At 36.5% G+C, this 19,546-nt stretch overlaps 1 protein-coding gene across 2 annotated transcripts in view; it reads left to right on the forward strand.

The window, feature by feature from the left end:
* The first annotated feature begins 13,675 nt into the window (after positions 1-13,675).
* Positions 13,676-19,546, forward strand: part of ZNF711 (zinc finger protein 711) — a 28,661-nt gene continuing 22,790 nt past the window's right edge. The window contains exons 1-2 of one of the 2 annotated variants that reach the window (XM_032258699.1): positions 13,676-14,057; positions 17,423-17,527. In XM_032258699.1, coding sequence (XP_032114590.1) covers positions 17,449-17,527 — 79 coding nt within the window. In that variant the 5' untranslated portion in view covers positions 13,676-14,057; positions 17,423-17,448. The remainder of the gene's footprint in view (positions 14,058-17,422; positions 17,528-19,546) is intronic. The other variant, XM_032258700.1, reaches the window with a different exon arrangement.

Genomic DNA, 19,546 nt, shown 5'->3' on the forward strand with positions numbered 1-19,546 from the left:
GCCTCTGCTCTTGTCATTATCCATGCTCCTAAGTAAGATGGACTCCTTCATTTGTGCACTAGAACACGTACCTTCTCCCTATTCAAAGATGTAATTCCGGTAATTCATTTTCTTACTTGCATTATTAATTTCTCCTTCTCTACTGGATCAGTTCCAATCAGCATAAAAATATGCTATCATTTCTCACATTAAAGGAATGTCTTTAGATTTCCCTGTATGCCCCTCTAGCTATTGCCCAATTTCTCTGCCTCCTTTAGATGAAAATCCCTCAAAGGAGTTTGCTTGATGTCTACTTTCCAATTCCATTCATCCTATTATTTCTAGAACTAATTATATCTAGGCTTTTACGCCTATCAGTCCACTGAAATTGCTCTTATAAAGGTCACCAATGATCTTAATGTTGCAAAATCCAGTGGTCAATTCTCAGTCCCCATCCCATTTGAACTATCGGTAGCATTCCATGCAGCTGATCACTTCCTTCTCAAACCACTGTCTTCATTAGGATTCCAAAACATCATACTCTCCTAGATTTCCTCCTACCTTGGTGTTCTCAACAAAATATTAGCAAACCAAATTCAACACCACATTAAAAGTATCATACACCACAACTAAATGGGATTCATTCCTCATATGCAAGGATGGTTCAATAAATCACTTAATGTAATATAACACATTAATGTAAGTATAAAAACCACATTATAATCTCAATAGAAGCAGAAAAAGCATTTGACAGAATTCAACACCCTTCAGGATTAAAAAAAAAAACAAAACCCAAAACTCTCAACAGATCTGTTATAGAAGGAATTCACCTTGACATAATAAAAGCCATATATGTCAAGCCCACAGATAACATCACACTCAATAGGAAAAAGCTGAAATCTTTTCCTCTAAGATCAAGAGCAAAGCAAAGATGCTCATGCTTGCCACTTCTGTTCAACATAATACTACAAGTCCTAACCAAAGCCATTGGGCCAGAAAAGGAAACAAATGCCATTCAAATCAAAAAGAAAGAAGTAAAATTATCTCTGTTTGCAGAAGACATAATTTCATATGTAGACAACTGTAAAGATTCTATAAAACAACAGTTCGAACTAATAAACTAATTCAGTAAAGTTGTAGGATACAGATTTAACATATAAAAAAGGTGTGTTTATATAAAAACATATAGACCAATGGAACACAATAGACATCCCAGAAATAAATTCATGCATATACAACCAATTGATCTTCAATAAGGATGCTAAGAATACAGAATGGGAAAATGATAATATCTTCAAGAAAAGATGTTGGGAAAACTACATATACACATGCAAAATAATGGAACTGGTCATTTCTTTATTATGTATCATACACAAAAATCAACTATAAATGAATTAAAGATTTAAACATGAGGCCAAAAACTGTGAAACATCTATGAGAAAACATAAGAGAAAAGCTTTATATTTGTCTTGACAATGATTTCTTGGATATGAGGCCAAAAGCAGAAGCAACGACAAAAGCCAAGATAGGCAAGTGGGACTATATCAAACTAAAAATCTTCTACACAACAAAGGAAACAGTCAGCAGAGTGAAATGACAAATTATAGAATGAGAGAAAATATTTCCAAATCTGATAAGGGTTTAATATTCAAAATATATAATAAACTCTTACAAATAAACAGCAAACAAAACAAAGCAAAAAGAACCAAATAGCCCAATTAGAAAATAGGCAAAGGACTTGAATAGACATTACTCAACAGGAAGACTTACAATTAGTTAATAAATATATGAAATGATGCTCAACATACTTAGTCATTATAAAATGCAAATCAAAACCACAGTAAGAAATAAAATCACATCTCTGAGAATGGCAATTATTAAAAAATAAAAATAAAAACGCAACAAATGTTGGCAAGTCTTGTACATTGCTGTTGGGAATGTATATTAGTATGGCCATTACGGAAAAAGTATGGAAGTTCCTTTAAAAATTAAAAATTAAACATGGGGCTACCATATGATGCAGCAACCCCACTTCTGGGTATATATATCCAAAAAATTGAAATAAGGATCTCAAAGAGCTAGCTGCACTCCCATGTTTGCTGAAACATTATTTATAGTAGCCAAAAGGTGGAAACAAGCTAAATTTCTACCCACAAATGAATGGATAAAGAAAATGTGGTATATACATACAATGGAATACTCTTCAACCTTGAATATAAAGGACACCTTGCCACTTGGATTAATATGCATGAAGCTGGGGGACATTATTCTAAATGGAATAAACTAGTCACAGAAGTATAAATTTGCATGATTCCACTTAAAATCAGTATCTAAAATATCAAACTCAGTGGGAAGTGGAGTAAGATGGCCAAGTAGAAGATTCCAGTAATCATCCTCCCTGTGGGAACACCAAATTGAACAACTATCCACACAAAAAAAGCACCTTCATAAGAACCAAAAATCAGGTAAGCAATCACAGTGCTAGATTTAACTTCATATTACTGAAAGAGGCACCGAAGAAGGTAGGAAAAGCAATCTTCAAATGCCAACGCCACTACTCTCCCATACCCAGGCAGTGGCAGAGTGGTGCAAAGAGAGAAACTGTGTGCTTGTGGGAGGCAGAGTGCATGGACTGTGGAACTTTGCATTAGAACTCAGTGCTTCCCTGCCACCATGAAAAGCAACATCGGGTAGAACTCAGCTGGTGCCCACAGAGGGAATATTTAGACTAGCTCTAGCCAGAGGGCCACCCCAGTGGTTGGAAACTGGGTTCCAGAAAGCCTTGCCACTGAGCACTAAAGTGCCCTGGGGATATAAATAAACTTGAAAGGCAGTCTGGGTCATAAGGACTGCAATTCCTATACAAGTACTCTTGCTGTGCTGGGCTCAGAGCTAGTGGACTTGGGGGACATGCAACCTAATGAGACACAAGTTGGGGCAGCCAAGGAAGTGCTTGCACTATCCCTCCCACAACTCTAGGCACACAGCTCACAGCTCTGAAAGAAACTCCTTTCTTCTGCTTGAAGAGAGGAGAAGGAAGAGTAAAGAAGACTTTGTCCTGCAACTTGGATACCAGCTCACCCACAGTAGGAGAGAGAACTGAGCCAAGTTGTGAGGCCCCCATTACAAGCCTTAGCTCCCAGACAACAAATCTAGACACAACCTGGGCCAAACAGAACCCACAATCTTGAAGGGAAGGACCCAGTCCTGGAAGATTCATCATCTTCTGAATAAAAAGGCCTTGGGCCCTGAATGGTACCCAGGCAATACTCAGTGTGGGTTTTGGGTGATACTCAGAGATGTGCTGGCTTAAGGTGAGGAGTGCTGGCTTAATCCAGCATATTCCCAGCAGGTGTGAGTATGGAGAGAGATTTCTCTTGTTTGAGAAAAGAAGAAGAATGTGTAAGGGGCCTTTGCCTTGCAGCATGGCTACCAGTTCAGCCACAGTGAAGAAGAGCACCAAGTAAGCTCTTAGCCCTGATTCCAGGCGTTGGCTCCTGGATGTCCTACAAGTCTCCCACTATCCTGTAGGGAGAGTCCCAGACCTGGCAGCATTCACCACAACAGACTGAATAGCCCTTGGGCCTTGAGTGAACATTGGTGGTATCTAGCCAGTACTCGCCATGGCTGTGGGAAGTTTGTGGCCACAGGAAGCAACTCCTCTAGCTTGTGAAAAGAAAAGAGAAGACTGTAAAGGACTTTGACTTGTGGCTTGGGTCCCAGTTCAGCCACACTAGAATAGAGAACCAGGTACATTTCTAAGGTTTCTGACTCCAGGCCTTGGATCCTGGATGATATCTCTGGACCTGCCTGTGGACAGGGGAAACTTGCCATCCTGAAGGAAAAAACACAAACCTGGCTGGCTTTGTAACATCCAGATTGTAGAGTCGTAGGGCCTTGAGTGAATATAGGCAGTAGTCAGATAGTGGTTACTGCAGGCCTTAAGTGAGACCCCCCTAACCTATTGGCTTCAGGTATGATTCAGCACAGTGTCATTGGTGGTGGCCATAGGGTTGCTTGTGTCACCTTTCCCTCAGCTCCAGGTAGCTCAGCACAGAAAGACAGATTCCATTTATTTGGGAGAAAGTAAGGGAAGAAAGAAAGAGTCTCTGCCTGGTAATCCAGAAAATTTTTCCAGATCTTAACCAAGACCACCAAGTCAGTAGAACCACAGTGTTACTAGTCTTGAGGTGTCTCCTAATGAAGATATGGCTGCAGTGAACACAAACTTAGAACACTGAAGTCCCTTCAAACACCTGGAAAGCCTTCCCAAGAAGAAAGCGTACAAACAGGACCAGACTGTGAAGATTACAAGAAATATTTCCCAAGAAGAAAGGGTACAAATAAGCCTGGACTGTGAAGATTACAAGAAATACTTAACTCTTCAGTGTCCACACACCAATGAACATTCACAAACATCAAGACCACTTAGGAAAACATGACCTTGCCAAACAAACTAAATAAGGCACCAGTGACCAATCCCAGAGTGAAAGAGATATATGACGAGATAATTCAAAAGAGCTGTGTTGAGGAATCTCAAAGAAATTCAAGATAACACAAAGACAAAATTGAGAATTCTATCAGATAAATTTAACAAAGAGATTGAAATAATTAAAAAGAACCAAGCAGAAGCTCTGGAATCCAAAAATGTGATGGACGTACAGAAGAATCCATCAGTCTCTTAACTACATAATTGATGAAGCCGAGAAAATAACTGTTGTGTTTTGAAATAGGTTATTTGAAAATACACAGTGAGAAGAGACAAAAACAAAAAGAATAAAAATGAATAAAACACACATACAGGATCTAGAAAATAGCCTCAATAAGAGCAAATCTAAGAGTTACTGGCCTTAAAGAGGAGGTACAGAGACAGAGATCAGTATAGACAGCTTGTTCAAAGGGATAATAACACAGAATGTCCCAAACCTAGATAAAGATGTCAATATTCAAGTACAAGGAGGTTATGAAACAGCAAGCAAATTTAACCTAAATGAAACTACCTTAAGATATCTAATAATTAAATTTCCAAAGGTCAAGGATAAAGAAAGGATACTAAATACAGCAAGATAAAAGTAATGAACATGCAAAAACACTCCAATACATCTGTCAGAAGACTCTTCAGTGGAAACTTTACAGGCCAGGATAGAGTGGCATGACATATTAAAGTGCTGAAGGTAAAAAAAAAAAAAAAAAAAAAAAAAAAAAAAAAAAAAAACTTTTACCCTGAAATAGCATACCCAGTGATACTATACTTTGAACATGAAAGAAAAATAAAGACTTTCCAGACCAGCAAGAGCTGAGGGATTTCATCAATGCCAGGTCTGTCCTATAAGAAATGCTAAAAGGAGCTAATTAGTCTGAAAGAAAAGGGTGTTAATGAGTAACAAGAAATCATCTGAAGGTACAAATTCACTGGCAATGGTAAATACAGAGAAAAGCACAGAATATTATGGCACTGTGATTATGCATATGTAAACTACTCATAAATAGAAAGACTAGAAGATAAATTGTTCAAAAATAATAACTTTTCAACACATAGTACATTAGGACACAAACAAATGACAAGAAGTTAAAATGGGGACACAAAGTTAAAGTGTAGAGTTTTCATTAGTTTTCTTTTTTCTTGTTTTTTAATTTGTTTATGCAATTAGTATTAGGCTCTCTTCAGTTTAAAGTAATGGGTTATAAGATATTCTTTGCAAGTCTCATGTTAACCTCAAATAAAGAAAATATACTACAGATTTACAAAAAATAAAAAGAAAGAAACTAAAACATGCTACCAGAGGAAATCACTTCTACTAAAAGGAATACAGGAAGGGAAGAAGGACGAGAATACCACAAAACAACCGGAAAACAAAAAACAAAATGGCAGGAGTAAATCCTTGCTTATCAATAATGGCACTGAATGTAAATGGACTTAACTCTCCAATCACAAGACATACAATGGCTGAATTGATTTTTTGAAAAAAAAACAGGACCCAATAATCTGCTGCTTATAAGAATCACACTTCGCCTATAAAGATGCATATAGACTGAAAATAAAGGGCTGGAAAAATATGTTCCATGCAAATAAAAACTGAAAAAGAGCAAGAGTGAGTATATTGATTTGAGACAAAATAGGTTTTAAGACAAAAACTATAAAAAGAAACAAAGAAGGTTCCCTAATGATAAAAGTGTCAATGATAAAAGTATCAATTCAGAAAAAGGTTATAACAATTATATGTGCACCCAACACTAGAGCGCACAGATACATAAGCAAATATTATTACTGCCAAAAGAGAGACATACTCCAATAAAATAATAGATGGAGGCCTCCCAATTTAGCATGACAGAGATCATCCATACAGAAAATCAACAAAGAAACATTATACTTAATCTGCACTGTAGATCAAATGAATCTAATAGATATTTACAGAACACTTCATCCAAAAGCTGCAGAATATACATTCTTCTCCTTAGTACATGAATTATTCTCCAAGATAGGCCAATATAAGTCTTAAGAAATTCAAAAAAATTAAAATTACATCAAATATCTTTTCTGACCACAATAGAATAAAACTAGAAATTAATTACAAGAGGAATTTTGGAAACTATTCAAACACACAGAAGTGAAACAGCATGCTTCTGAATGCCCAGTGGCACAACGAAGAAATGAATTATTGAAACAAATGATAATGGACACACAACATACCAAAATCTGTGGGATTTAGCCAAAGCAGTGCTAAAAGGAAATTGTATAGCTTTAAGCACCTACATCAAAAAAGTAGAAAACATTTAATTAAACAACCTAATGATGCATCTTAAAAGACTACTAAAGCAAAAACAAAACAAAACAGAAAATAGTAGAAAAAATAGTAATAAAGATCAGAACAGAAATAAATGAAATTTAAACAAATATAATGAAGAGATCAATGAAATAAAAAGATGGTCTTTAAAACAGATTTTAAAAATCAAGTAACTTTTAGCCAGACTAATGAAGATAAAAAGAGAGAAGACACAACTAAATAAAATTAGAGATGAAAAAAGAGACATTAACACTAATTCCACAGAAATTAAAAGGATTATTAGAGACTATTATGGGCAACTATATACCAATAAATTGGAAAACCTAGAAGAAATTGATAAATTTCTACATATGTACAACCTACCACGATAGAGCCATGAAGAAATTCAAAAGCTGAACAGACCAATAACAAGTAAGGAGACTGAAGCTGTAATAAAGTCTCCAGGAACAAAATCCTGGGACCCGATGGCTTCACTGCTGAATTTTACCAAATATTTAAAGAACGAATACCAATCCTATTCAAACTATTCTGAAAAACAGAGGAAGAGGAAGGAATATTTCTGAACTCATTCTATGAGACTAGTATTACCATGATGCAAAACCCAAAGACATACCAAAAGAGTAAAGCTACCAGTTAATATTCCTAATAAAAATTGATGCAAAAATCTTCAACAAAATACTAGTAAACTGAATTCAACAACACATTAAAAATATTATTCTTCATGACCCAAGTGAGGTTATCCCACGCATACAATTATGGTTCAACATATAAAAATCAATTCATGTGATACATCATAATAATAGAATGTAGGACAAAAAACATATGATCATTTCAATTGATGTTGAAAAGGCATTTGATAAAGTTCAACAATCCTTCATGTTAAAAAACCCTCAAAAAACTAGTAATAGAAGAACTGTACCACAGCACAGTAAAAGTCATATATGACAGACCCACAGCTAGTGTCATAATGAATGGGGAAATACTGAAAGCCGTTCCTTTAAGATATGGAACTTGACAAGGATGCCCACTTTCATGAGTATCATTCAACATAGTACTGGAAGTCTTACCTAGAGCAATCAGATAAGAGAAAGAAATAAAGCGCATCTGTATTAAAAAGGAAGAAGTCAAATTATTCTTGTTTGTAGATGCTATAATCTTCTATTTGGGAAAAAATGTAAAGACTTCACAAAAAACTATTAGAACTGATAAACAAATTCAGTAAAGTTACAGGATACAAAATCAACATACGAAAATCAGTAGCATTTCTATATGCCACAGTGAATAATCCGAAAAAGAAAATTTTAAAAATTCAATTTAAAATAGCCACACATAAAATTAAATACCTAGGAATTAATGAAATAAATTAAAGGGCTATATAATTAAAACTATAAAACACTGATGAAATAGATTGAATAGGATAAAAAGAAGATACTCCATGTTTATTAGGATTGCTACAATCAGCAATCCTAAAATTTACACAGAACCAAAAAAAAAAAAAAAAAAAAAAAACGCAGAATAGCTAAAGCTATCTTAAGCAAAAAGAACAAAACTGTAGGAATCACATTACCTGACTTCAAGTTACACTACAGAGCTATAGTAAACAAAGCAGCATGGTCTTGGCATTAAAACAGACACATAAATTAATGGAACAGGATAGAGAATCAATTCTGAATCAATATCCAGAAACAAATACACACATCTACACTGAATTTATTTTCAACAAAGGTGCCAAGAACATACACTGGGGTAAAGACAGCCTCTTCAATAAATGGTGCTGGGGAAACTGGATATGCATATGCAGAGAATGAAACTAGATCCCTGTTCCTCACTATATGCAAAAAGCAAATCTGAATGGATTAAGTACTTAAATATAAGACTTTAAGCTAATAAAACTACTATAGAAAACATTGTGGAAAACTCTCCAGTACATTCACCTGGGCAAAGATTTCTTAAGTAATAACCCAGAAACACAGGACCAAAGCAAAAATGGACAAATAGGATCATATCAAGTTAAAGAGCTTATGCACAGCAAAGGAAATAATCAACAAAGTGTACAGACAAAATGGGAGAATTTATTTGCAAACTACCCATCTGACAAGGGATTAATAACCAGAATATATGCGGAGCTCAAACAATAGGAAAAAAAATCTAGTAATTCAACTTAAAATGGGCCAAATATCTGAGTAGATATTTCTCAATAGAAGGCATACAAATTTCAATCAGGTGTATATAAACATGTTCAACATCATTGATCCTCAGAGAAATGCAAATCAAAACTGCAGTGAGATATTATCTCACCTCAGATAAAATAGATTTTATCCAAAAGACAGGCAATAACAAATGCTGGCGAGTATGTGGAGAAAACAGAAATCCTGTACACAGTTGGTGGGAATGTAAATTGGTACAACCACTATAAAGAATAGTTTGGAGGTTCCTCAAAAAACTAAAAGTAGAGCTACCATATAATCTAGCAATCCCATTGCTACATATATACCCCAAAGAAAGGAATTCAGTATATTGGAGAGGTATTTCCATTGCCATGTTTGCTGCAGTACTCCTCACAATAGCCAAGATCTTGAAGCAACCTAAGTGTCCATCAACAAATGAATGGCTAAAGAAAATGTGGTACATATATATAATGGAGTACTATTCAGCAATAGAAAAGAATTGCTTTCTGTCATTTGCATCAACATGGATGGAACTAGAGGTCATTATATTAAGTGAAATAATCCAGGCACAGAAACACAAACTTCTCATGCTCTCAATTATTTTAGGAGATAAAAATTAAAACAATTGAACTCATTGAAATAGAGACCAGAATGATGGTTACTAGAGGCTGGGACAGGTAATGGGAGGTTGGGGGATGTGTGGATACTGAATGGGTACAAAAATATAGTTCAATAGAATGAAAAATATATAGTGTCTGGTAGCACAGCAGTGTGACTACAGTCAACAATAATTTATTGCACATTTAGAAATAACAAAAAGAATATAATTGGATCATCACACAAAGATATGATAAACGCTTGAGGTGATAGAAACCCCATTTTCCCTGAGATGTGTTTATTACACATTTTATCCCTGTATTAAACTTTCTCTTATCAAGCTAGAGCGTTCTGGTTGTCCTGAAAGTTTGTACAGAAAAAGTGAATAACTAACGAGTTTTTTATCTTTTGACTGCTAATTGTCAGAATAAGAGTCCATGTTCTATTTACCTTAAATGATATGCAATGAGGTTTTATTCTTTGGGAGTAGGGGGATCCCTCTCTATTGATGTCATTAATCAATTCATGAGTTTTTACAGAGTCAATGTGTTTTCATCATTCAAAGTTATTATTATTGTTTGACGCTCCTGTGTACTTTTGACATTAGTCTTTGATAGTACCCTTGCTCTCTGACACAATATGACACAATTTTATCTTATTCGGTTTTTTTTCTAAAACTTGGAATTAGCTATTGCTCCCAACAAGTCTTGGTACCTTTTATGTGGGATAGTATTTACAGGCTTTTTGTGTGTCATTTTGTATTTTTTATTAGACTATTTTAAAGGAAAAATTGTACTCTCAATGTTCACTTAAATTATTGTAGTTTTATTATAATGTTACTTAAATATGAACAATAGTAGAGCAATATATAATTGAATGCTTTTATAGGGTACACATGGACATAAACATGGGAACAGACACTGAGGGCTACTGGAGAGGAAAGAGAAGTGGGGGAAGGGCTGAAAACTATGTTCACTACCTGAGTGATGGAATCATTCACACCCCAAACTTCAGCATCATGCAATATACCCATGTAACAAGCCTCCACATATATCCCCTGAATCTAAAATAAAAGTTGAAATTGTAAAATAAAATAGAAAAAAAATGAATGCTTTGGGCTTATGATGCTTATATAATTATAAAACCACACGATAAATAACAAAATCAATAATTTAACAGCATTAATTTCATGTTATGCAATTTAATTTTGCTAAAATTAAATTGCAGCTCACAACGTGAATATGACTCTGCATTGGCATACTGAATGTGGTTTGCCTTATTGAACACTATGGGCTGACTCACTTCCCCCACCACTCTATTCTAACTCCCAAGAAATTGTATTACACATAGCGAACCTGATAGAACCACATAATTTAAAAACAAAGTATGACGCCTCCACTTCAAATGAGATCAAAACAATTAAAAGATTACTATCTGGTGTCAATGTACTGTAAATACAAATACATATGTGAGTTTTGATAATGTATGACAGTATTTAGTTATAAGGAGGCTTCCTAGATAACCCAAAATATGCTCATGTTAATTTACTGTAGATTGTCTCCTTGGGAGTTGCCCAGGTTACAATGAAAGCAGGATATGAGTTTTCCTAGATGAGGCTGAGATTGAAGATAATATAGTTGAAGACAAACTGTGAGTCCAGAGGCAGAAGGGACAGCAATATTTGATTTTTGAATGTACCATATTGAAACACTATTAGTTGGCCAAGATAACCAAGGCTAGTAGAGGGAGTGAAGTGAGTCAGCTACACAACAAAGAAGTTACAAATTACAGAGTTTATGGCACCTAATTAATATTATTGATCTTGTGGCTAATATGAAACTTCAAAAATGCTAATGCATGCATATAAAAATACTATTTTTTAAAATAGTATAAACAGCCAGCTCTAACAGTTTTTCTTCCATATCGTAGTTTCTTCCTTTAAATAAGTATTGGCCAAATATCCAAAGGACATGTTGGATGGTCTCCCCATTGTTGTTGCCCAGCCGTGACTTCCACAACTCTCTTTCTGTGCTTGTCTGGGTGTTATTCTTGACTTCTAGTGGGAACTGATAGCAATATTTAAGCAAGGGAGTAAATAATAAGTTTTATTTTGTTATGCAAGTGAACTCAGTGATGATGTAGCCTCTACACTGTAAAAGGTATCAAGTGGAGCAGAGAAATGAGTCAGAAGACTATTACAACTGTCCCATTAGTGAGGGCCTCAACTGAAGTGAAAAAGGAATGGGGGGGATCGATTTGACATATTTTCCTGATTTTGTGATTTTTGATTTGGGAATTTGGTGAGTAAATGAACACAGAGGAACTAGTTAGCAAGGTGTTGCAATAATCCGGTTAAGAAGGCATGTGAACCTGAAAAAGGTAATTATATTAGGTAAAAGGGAGATTAATTCCATGGATATTAAGGAGGAAGAATTCTCAAGACATTTTCATTGACCAGATGTTTGGAGAAAGAGGGAAGAGCAAAGATGGCCTTCAGGCTTGTAAAAGTATCTAGCACAGCGTACTATTCACAAAGGTGATTGATGTAAAAACCTCATATCTTTCTCAGCTTTCTTCTTTGAGTGTCCTGTTGGAATTGTCACTGGGAGAAGACTATAAGTAGTATTTGCCAGGCTATCCGATATAGAAAAATGTAAGAATACACTTAGAAAAACGTCTGTCTTCTTCTAGAATGGAAAATAAAAGCTTAAGTAAATGAAACCTACAGAGGTGGGCAAACTATGGCCCACAAGCAAAATCTGGACTGCTGCCTGTTATTCCATGGCCTGTGACTAAGAGTGGTTTTTACATTTTTAATAGTTGAAAAAATTTAAAGAAGAATAACTTTTCACTATGCATTAAGATGAAATAAAATTCAAATGTCAGTGTTCATAAAGTTGTGCTGGAACACAGCCATGCTCATTTATCTCTCCCTGGAACTCAAAAGTAAGGAAAACAAATATTTTACCATCATTACACATGTATACACACACACACCCCACACGCATGCACACGCACGTGCTCCTTCTCTCTGCCCACTATGTGTGGGCTCTGCAGAAATTGCATTTCTTGAAGGGAAACTTTGAACCTCACACTGGAAGGTAATTTACCAGTCTCTTATCTATCACACTTCACGTTTTAGTAATAGCTGAATTTCACCATTTTCAAACTTGGAAATTATCTATTCTGCTGAACATGTGGCCGCTTTGGGGCCACAATGGCAGAGTAGAGTAGTTGTGACAGAGACGCTAGATCCTTAAAAAAATTTTTGCTTACTACTATTTATTTACAAAAATATTTACTATCTGGCCCTTTATAGGGAAAGTTTGCCAACGCCTGGTCTACTATGAGGCACGTTCTGTGCTAGGACTTTCACATCTTCTATAATTTTCTCAAAACCTATAGTGGTATACTAGGTTATAGAGATCTGAAGAATGTATCTAGAATCTAGAATCATAACATGTTTTATTTGTAAATATTCAAATGATTTGCAAAAATGAAGAGTTACTTTAGAATCGTATCCTTTCCCTTCTTAAACACTGCTATTGATTCCAAATGCTTATAGAATTAAAGCTAAAAATCACAGAGCATAAGACCCTTTGCTTACGCAATCTAGTCCCCACCTATCTTTCATCACATCTCATCACTCTTTCCCTCACTCCTTGCCCAGTGAATTTCTCACTGTCCTCCCACTTTTCGCAGACAGAAGCTGAAAGTGACACATTCATGAGATATTTAGTGTTCACTTCATTGAGGTTCCTTGTTCACCTTTTCCTTTCTATGCCTTTCTTCACTCTCCTTTACTTTCTCCATAGAATTGTCTACCATTACAAAACAGAAAAGAAATGAAAGGAGGAAGGTAGGGAAACTGCAACACACACACGGGTTTTGCTGGGGAGAGGCATACCTCATCACTCTGGCCAGCCTAATTTGTCAAATCCTGGAGGACAGGGCCAATAAAAAATTTTTTTAACGTCGTCCAACATCTATTAGAGGTTCAGTCAATGATTTTCCCCCTCCCTTTCTTCGTTTCCCTTGGGAAACCTGGAAAACAGAAAATATTCCCACAGAAACTCCTCAGGGGCGCGCCAAGATCTGGGCTTGCGCACTTGGACTTGGCCGGCGCTCAGCCCCCGCCGCAAGCCGGCGGGGTCTCGCACTAACCCAGCGTGGGCGCCTCGATCTCCCGCGCGCGCGTGCGCGAGACCCCCCTTTGGCCCCCTACCCTGCAGCAAGGGTAGCGTGACGTAATGCAACCTCAGCATGTCAGCAGCAATATAAAGGAGAACGAGGAGGCGCGCCTCCCAGACGCAGAGTAGATTGTGATTGGCTCGGGCTGCGGAACCTCGGAAACCCGAATGCGAGGACCTTAAGGGATCCACAGCTGCCGCCCCCCGCAGCCATCCGGAGCGCGGTCACAGTCCGACTGGCGGCACAGCGGCGGCGGTGGCGGCGTCGGCGGCAGCAGCGGCGGCGGCGGCGGCGGCGGCGGTGGCGGCGGTGGCGGCAGCTACAGCTGCAGCAGCAGGTAAGGAGACTCCTGAGGAGAAACTAGAGGGACGTGGATCCACCGCGTTCAGTGTCTCTTGTCTGAGGGGAGGAGAGGCTCACACCCAGCGTGTAGCGTAGGGCGAAGGGAACAATGGAAGTGGCGTCCAGTGCCTGAGCTTTCCTACCGCCTCGGGCGGAGTTTTCCTATTCAGCCGCAGCCGGGGGCTGGAGGAATCGAGGGAAGTAAGGGTTTTCCCCCTTAGCTAGCCTCCTCTTTCCCTAGGCCAGAGCCCCAGGGAGCTAGAGCCGTCGTTGAGACCGTCGGTGGTTTAGGGTGACGGGAAAATGGCGGAAAACAAAACGGTGAAGTGAAGAATGCAGCGTCCCCCTGGCATTTTCTCTCAGCTATCCCCCACCCCATATTCCTTTCACTGGCGCCCCCGTTGCCTCGCCCCTGCCCCCTGACCGCGCTAATGGTAACCTTTGGAATGCGCGAGGGATGGCGGCGTGTGCGAGGAAGTGGCACCAATCGGCATTTTAGGGGATTCAGAGCCGTCAGAGACTGGGAGTTGGGGGGGGCGTGTGCGACAACTGTCGCCTCCACTAAAACACCACCATTTTGGTTCCCAACCGTCTCCCACGTAGCGGGGCAGACGAAGCTGGAGGAGGCTGAGGGGCTGGGCAGCACGGCGTGGGTAGCAGCGGTGGCGACCGCTGCACCAAGTGAGAGGAGGGAGGAGGGGAAAGGGTATTCCTATCTCATCGGTCTCTTCCTTTCTACTGCGAGGGTTCTCTTGTTAGGTTTAAGATCTAGTCAGATGGATAATACCTCAGAGGGCACGTGTGTGCATTCTGCTCGAAATGATTGAAACTTGGCGTGGTCGTGGGAAAAGGAGACTTCTGCGGGAAGAGGGCTGCGTCCAAAGCTGCAATACTGCTGCTTGCCAGGACTCCTTTGTCTCCCATTTCTGCAAATACTACTTTCGCATTCTCTTGTTCTGCCGCCTTACCATTTCTCATCTATCCGTCACCCTATTGACATCACTGAGACGCCTAGGTCCTGAATGAGCTATGTTAGAAGAGACAGATGAGAGTAAAATTTTCTTTTTGTGATTTCTGCTCCCCATGCATTGATGGAAAGGTGTTTATTTGAAACGTACTTGGTGGGTTATCTCTATTCAGTACGGATGTGAGATACACTCTGGAGAAGACCAAGAAGCCTAGCTATCTCTATTGGTTATTAAATACTTAAGACTGCTGTTTTCATATTTCATTTATTATTGATTTTTATCGAAACTTCCTATGTGTGGCAAGATACTCCAGTTTATTTGGTGTCCACACAGTGTAATACTTTTATAATAGTTGCACGATGTGTTGTAATTTTTACACTTCACTGAGTGCTAGTGCAGACTTTTCAGTATGGATTTGGCAAGGATAAAGCTTGTCCTTGGTTCTCTTTCACTTTCTAAAATAAGGTGTTGCTTGTGATTTTTAATATGTGTTTTAGAGAAGGTTTTGGTTTAATCTAGTGGTAGCATTCTAAGTATAATAACGTTGCTAAAGTAGTCAGTAGTTGTTTTTGTTGGAATCCCTTTTGTTGATTTTTAGATTACTACAGATTTAAGCATATGAGCCCTTCCCAGCGTCACTATGCAAGTTCAGGTGTAAAGAAAAATATTAAGTCGTGTAAGAGATTTAGTGAAAAATATCTGATTTTGAATGTATTTTTATAATAGGTAAAGAGCGTTTTCCCCAAGAAAAATAACATAGTACAGAAGGAAAAATAAAAAGAAATTACTGCAGATTTTACTTTACAATTTGTAAGAAAATCTACAATTCTTCAAGACACTCATATAAAGGTGATTTAAAAATTACTTATTTTATTTTACTTAATAGTTAAATAAACTTAAGTTTTAAAAATATTTTAAGACATTTGTAGTTCTATTAGTTATGTGGTAAAGAAAGTAATTAATTAGAATCCAAATAGTACACTGTCTTAAATGTGAAGAACAAGTTCCTTTCAGATTTATTTTGTGAGCATTCAGGTAGCTTATTGTGAACTCTCAGCCCCTGGACCTCATTTTGCATAACAGCAAAGCAGAAAACAGTGTGGCACTTGAAAAAAGATAAAACACAACTAAGAATTTCTAAAAATGTGAAGTTTTGCTCACACATAAAGTGATTCTGTCTGAATCGTTTGATATACAGAAATGTCACCTACTTCTGTAGCATATATATGTATATGCCTGAAATGTTAATAGGCCACATTAACTCTATGAGAGTTAATATGTGAGACTCTGTGAGACTCTCCTGCCTCCTGAATACAAACTTAGCCATACCCCTTTATTTAAGAATATATGAAGTTGTTTTACATGGCACCATTCTAAAACTTTCATTAAGGATGCAACTTTATCTGTTGTGCAATATGGTACAATTTATTAAGCACTCCTACGTGAAAAGGAGATGATTGCCTTATAAAATTGACAGGTTTTTGTTGATTTACTTAGAGTCTTATGTTTGAAGAGAAAATGCACATATGTATTTCTAAGAAATATATTGAGTGACAGCATCTAACTATGTTCCAAGCTATCAAATCATCTTAAATATAGGTTAAGTCATTTTAAATGAGATAGATTGAGCCGTTGTTTTCAAAACCACCGTGAAGCTAGTATAATTTTATTAATCACTAATAAAAAGTCAGTTGTACAATTACAAGTAAATGATATGCTGAGATAAATAATTGTCAAATGTTTATATGTGATCGATCTTATTTCTACCATATTTAGGAAGCAGTCATGTTTCATGAGTCCTCAAAACAGAGACAAGAGAATGTAGTAGAGTGAGGCCAGAAGTCCTTACTGGTTCAAAGAACTCCGGGGAAACTGGGATAGAACATTTTACATTATAAGTAGAACTCTGAGAGCCAGAGGTGAATACAAGTTTATCTGCAGAGCTACGCTGCAGGGCTGATCTGGGTCTGGAAGAAATGGATGAGAGCCAGTGGATGAAATTCACTAATACTAGACTTCTGAGTCCTCTAGTAATGTATAAATATCCTAACTATTGTTTGTTATCATCTTGTTCTTCTTTTATAACCTGTATTTTACCTGGAACTTTAACACTGCAGTTTTGTTGTTTTGCTTTCTTCTATCACTTCCCTATGGCTCATCAGCTTGACTGCCCTTTCATCTCCATTATTTTTGGTTTACTTCCACTTGGCACTTCTTTTATTTATGGTTGTCATATAAAGCATCTAAACATGGTTTTTCTTTGTTTTTTTTCTTTTGTAATGAGATTTCCACACTTAGTAGAAAGGCATATTGCCAATTGCATCTTGTTCTCAAAACAACTAACTTTGGGCTAGATTAATTTAAGCTATTTTAAAAGCCATTTCTTTTGCAGATATTGGTGAATGAACTTTGCTAAGTATGGATTCAGGCGGTGGAAGTCTTGGATTGCACACACCAGACTCTAGAATGGCCCATACCATGATTATGCAAGATTTTGGTAAAGCATTTTCTTTGTTGTACTTTTTTCTTTTTTAAAAGTAAGGGCATAATAAAAATTAAAAATAAGTTGAGATAGGGGAGATTTACAATGAAAATTTGTTCTTTTATGAGGGAAATACATGTATAGAGCTTATTCTCATAAAACTGAGTGTCAGTGGTCTACTTAAAATCATTCTTACAATTTATGGGAAGGTTGTGTAGGAAAACTTGAAATGTAGTGGCAATATGTTACTGGAAATGAAAAACTCAATTTATATAAATAACTACATAATTATTTATATCACATTCTGTTCTGATAGTATATATCAGCTCTCACGTGTAGGAAATGTTAAATTGGCTTTCTAAAATAGATTATAAGTTGCATTGTTAATAAAATTGGAAAAGGAAGTGCTTACATCAACTAAAGGAATTAGATGCTTATATAGTGATACGCAAAATCATTCATTACGTGATTAATTATATTGTGATGCTGTTTCCTCAGAAAGTTGTTACCATTAGAATACATCTTTCCTTTTTTTAAAAAAAGAAAAAAGAAAAAGAAAAGACTCCTTACTCTTGTGGCTGGGTTTGTTAGTAGCCTTTTACTAATAGTCATTTTGATGAAGATGCCAAGACTCCATTGACATTCAACAAAAAAACTGAATTTGGGCTGGGACGGTCTGAATTACAGGGGAGATAGAGCTATTTGAAGTATAAAAGGCAGGGATGAGATCAAAACAGTTGAAGATAAGATTGGAGTGAAAGCAGAAAAGACAAATGGTGAATTGGGATAAAAGAACAGGAAACGAGGCAATGTGGAATTGCTGAAGCTGAAATTAGTGATGGGAGACTAGAACTGTGATACTTTGCTAAGTTAACAAAATACTACTACTGTTCTTTGATAATATGAATATTATTTACTCCCCTATAGTAAATCCTACAGTGATGGAAGTCAGTAAAGCCGTATTCTAGTCATGGCAGTGCTGTTAACTGTGTAAACTTGGATGAATTACTGAATTACCTTTTATGATTGCACTAGATAACATTTAAGGTCCTCTCCAGTTATATAATTCTTTGAAATTTCTTTCTGATGAATGGAGTAGTCCAAGATTGAATGTGAGTTAATTGATGAAATATAAAGAAATAGTGGATTTATTCTTCTGAAAGCTAAGTAAGTTTTGTTGACTACGGATGATTTAGAAATGACTTTGGGTGAAAAAAATGCATCAATAAATTCTAGAGGAAGGACAATAGGGCCAAAAAGTAAGAGATTAAAGATGTTCTCATGAATTCTTTAGTAGAGTTGATAGCTTTTAGAATACTGGAACACTGGAATTTCAGTATGGTAAATAAATTTTGGTTGAAATGTCAACTTTATTTTTTTACCTTTTAAAATATTTTAAAAATGGAAGTAATATAGTAGTTTCTCCATTTAATGTAAGATATTTCCTATCCTGTAGCTTTTGATAAAATGCCAAAACTCACTTCATTCCTGAGGAGGTTGCCTATTAGCTAGTAAAGTGTGATTCCTTTCAAAAAATGAAAAAAACTCTGACTGGTGCTGGTGAATATTTACATAGTATTCCTCTTAACCTTCCTTTCCATTGTTTATCCTCGATGTCTTGAGGGTTAATTTCTCCTTTATTACATCTAATACTTTTTTTTCTTTTAGTTGTTAGGGAAATAGAATATGCATATTGAAATATTTAATATATATTTTTTCTTCTTTGCTTTTTATTCATATAGAATTCACATACCATTCCATTCACCCATTTTTATAAAGTATACAATCCTATGGTTTTTATATATTCACATATTATATATTATGATTATATCTTATATATTCACACATTATATATTGTGAATATATTTTATATATTCACAAAATTATATAACTACCACTAGTATATAATTTTAGAACATTTTCTTATCCTAAAAAAGACACCTCATACCCATTAGCAGTTATTCCTCATTCTGTCTCTCCCCACCAGCCCTAGGCAGCCACTAATCTTTCTGTCTATGGATTTAATTATTCTGA

The sequence above is a fragment of the Sapajus apella genome, unplaced genomic scaffold (assembly GCF_009761245.1).
Source record: "Sapajus apella isolate SASKATOON/1434 unplaced genomic scaffold, GSC_monkey_1.0 scaffold104, whole genome shotgun sequence".
NCBI classification, from domain to species: Eukaryota; Metazoa; Chordata; class Mammalia; order Primates; family Cebidae; genus Sapajus; species Sapajus apella.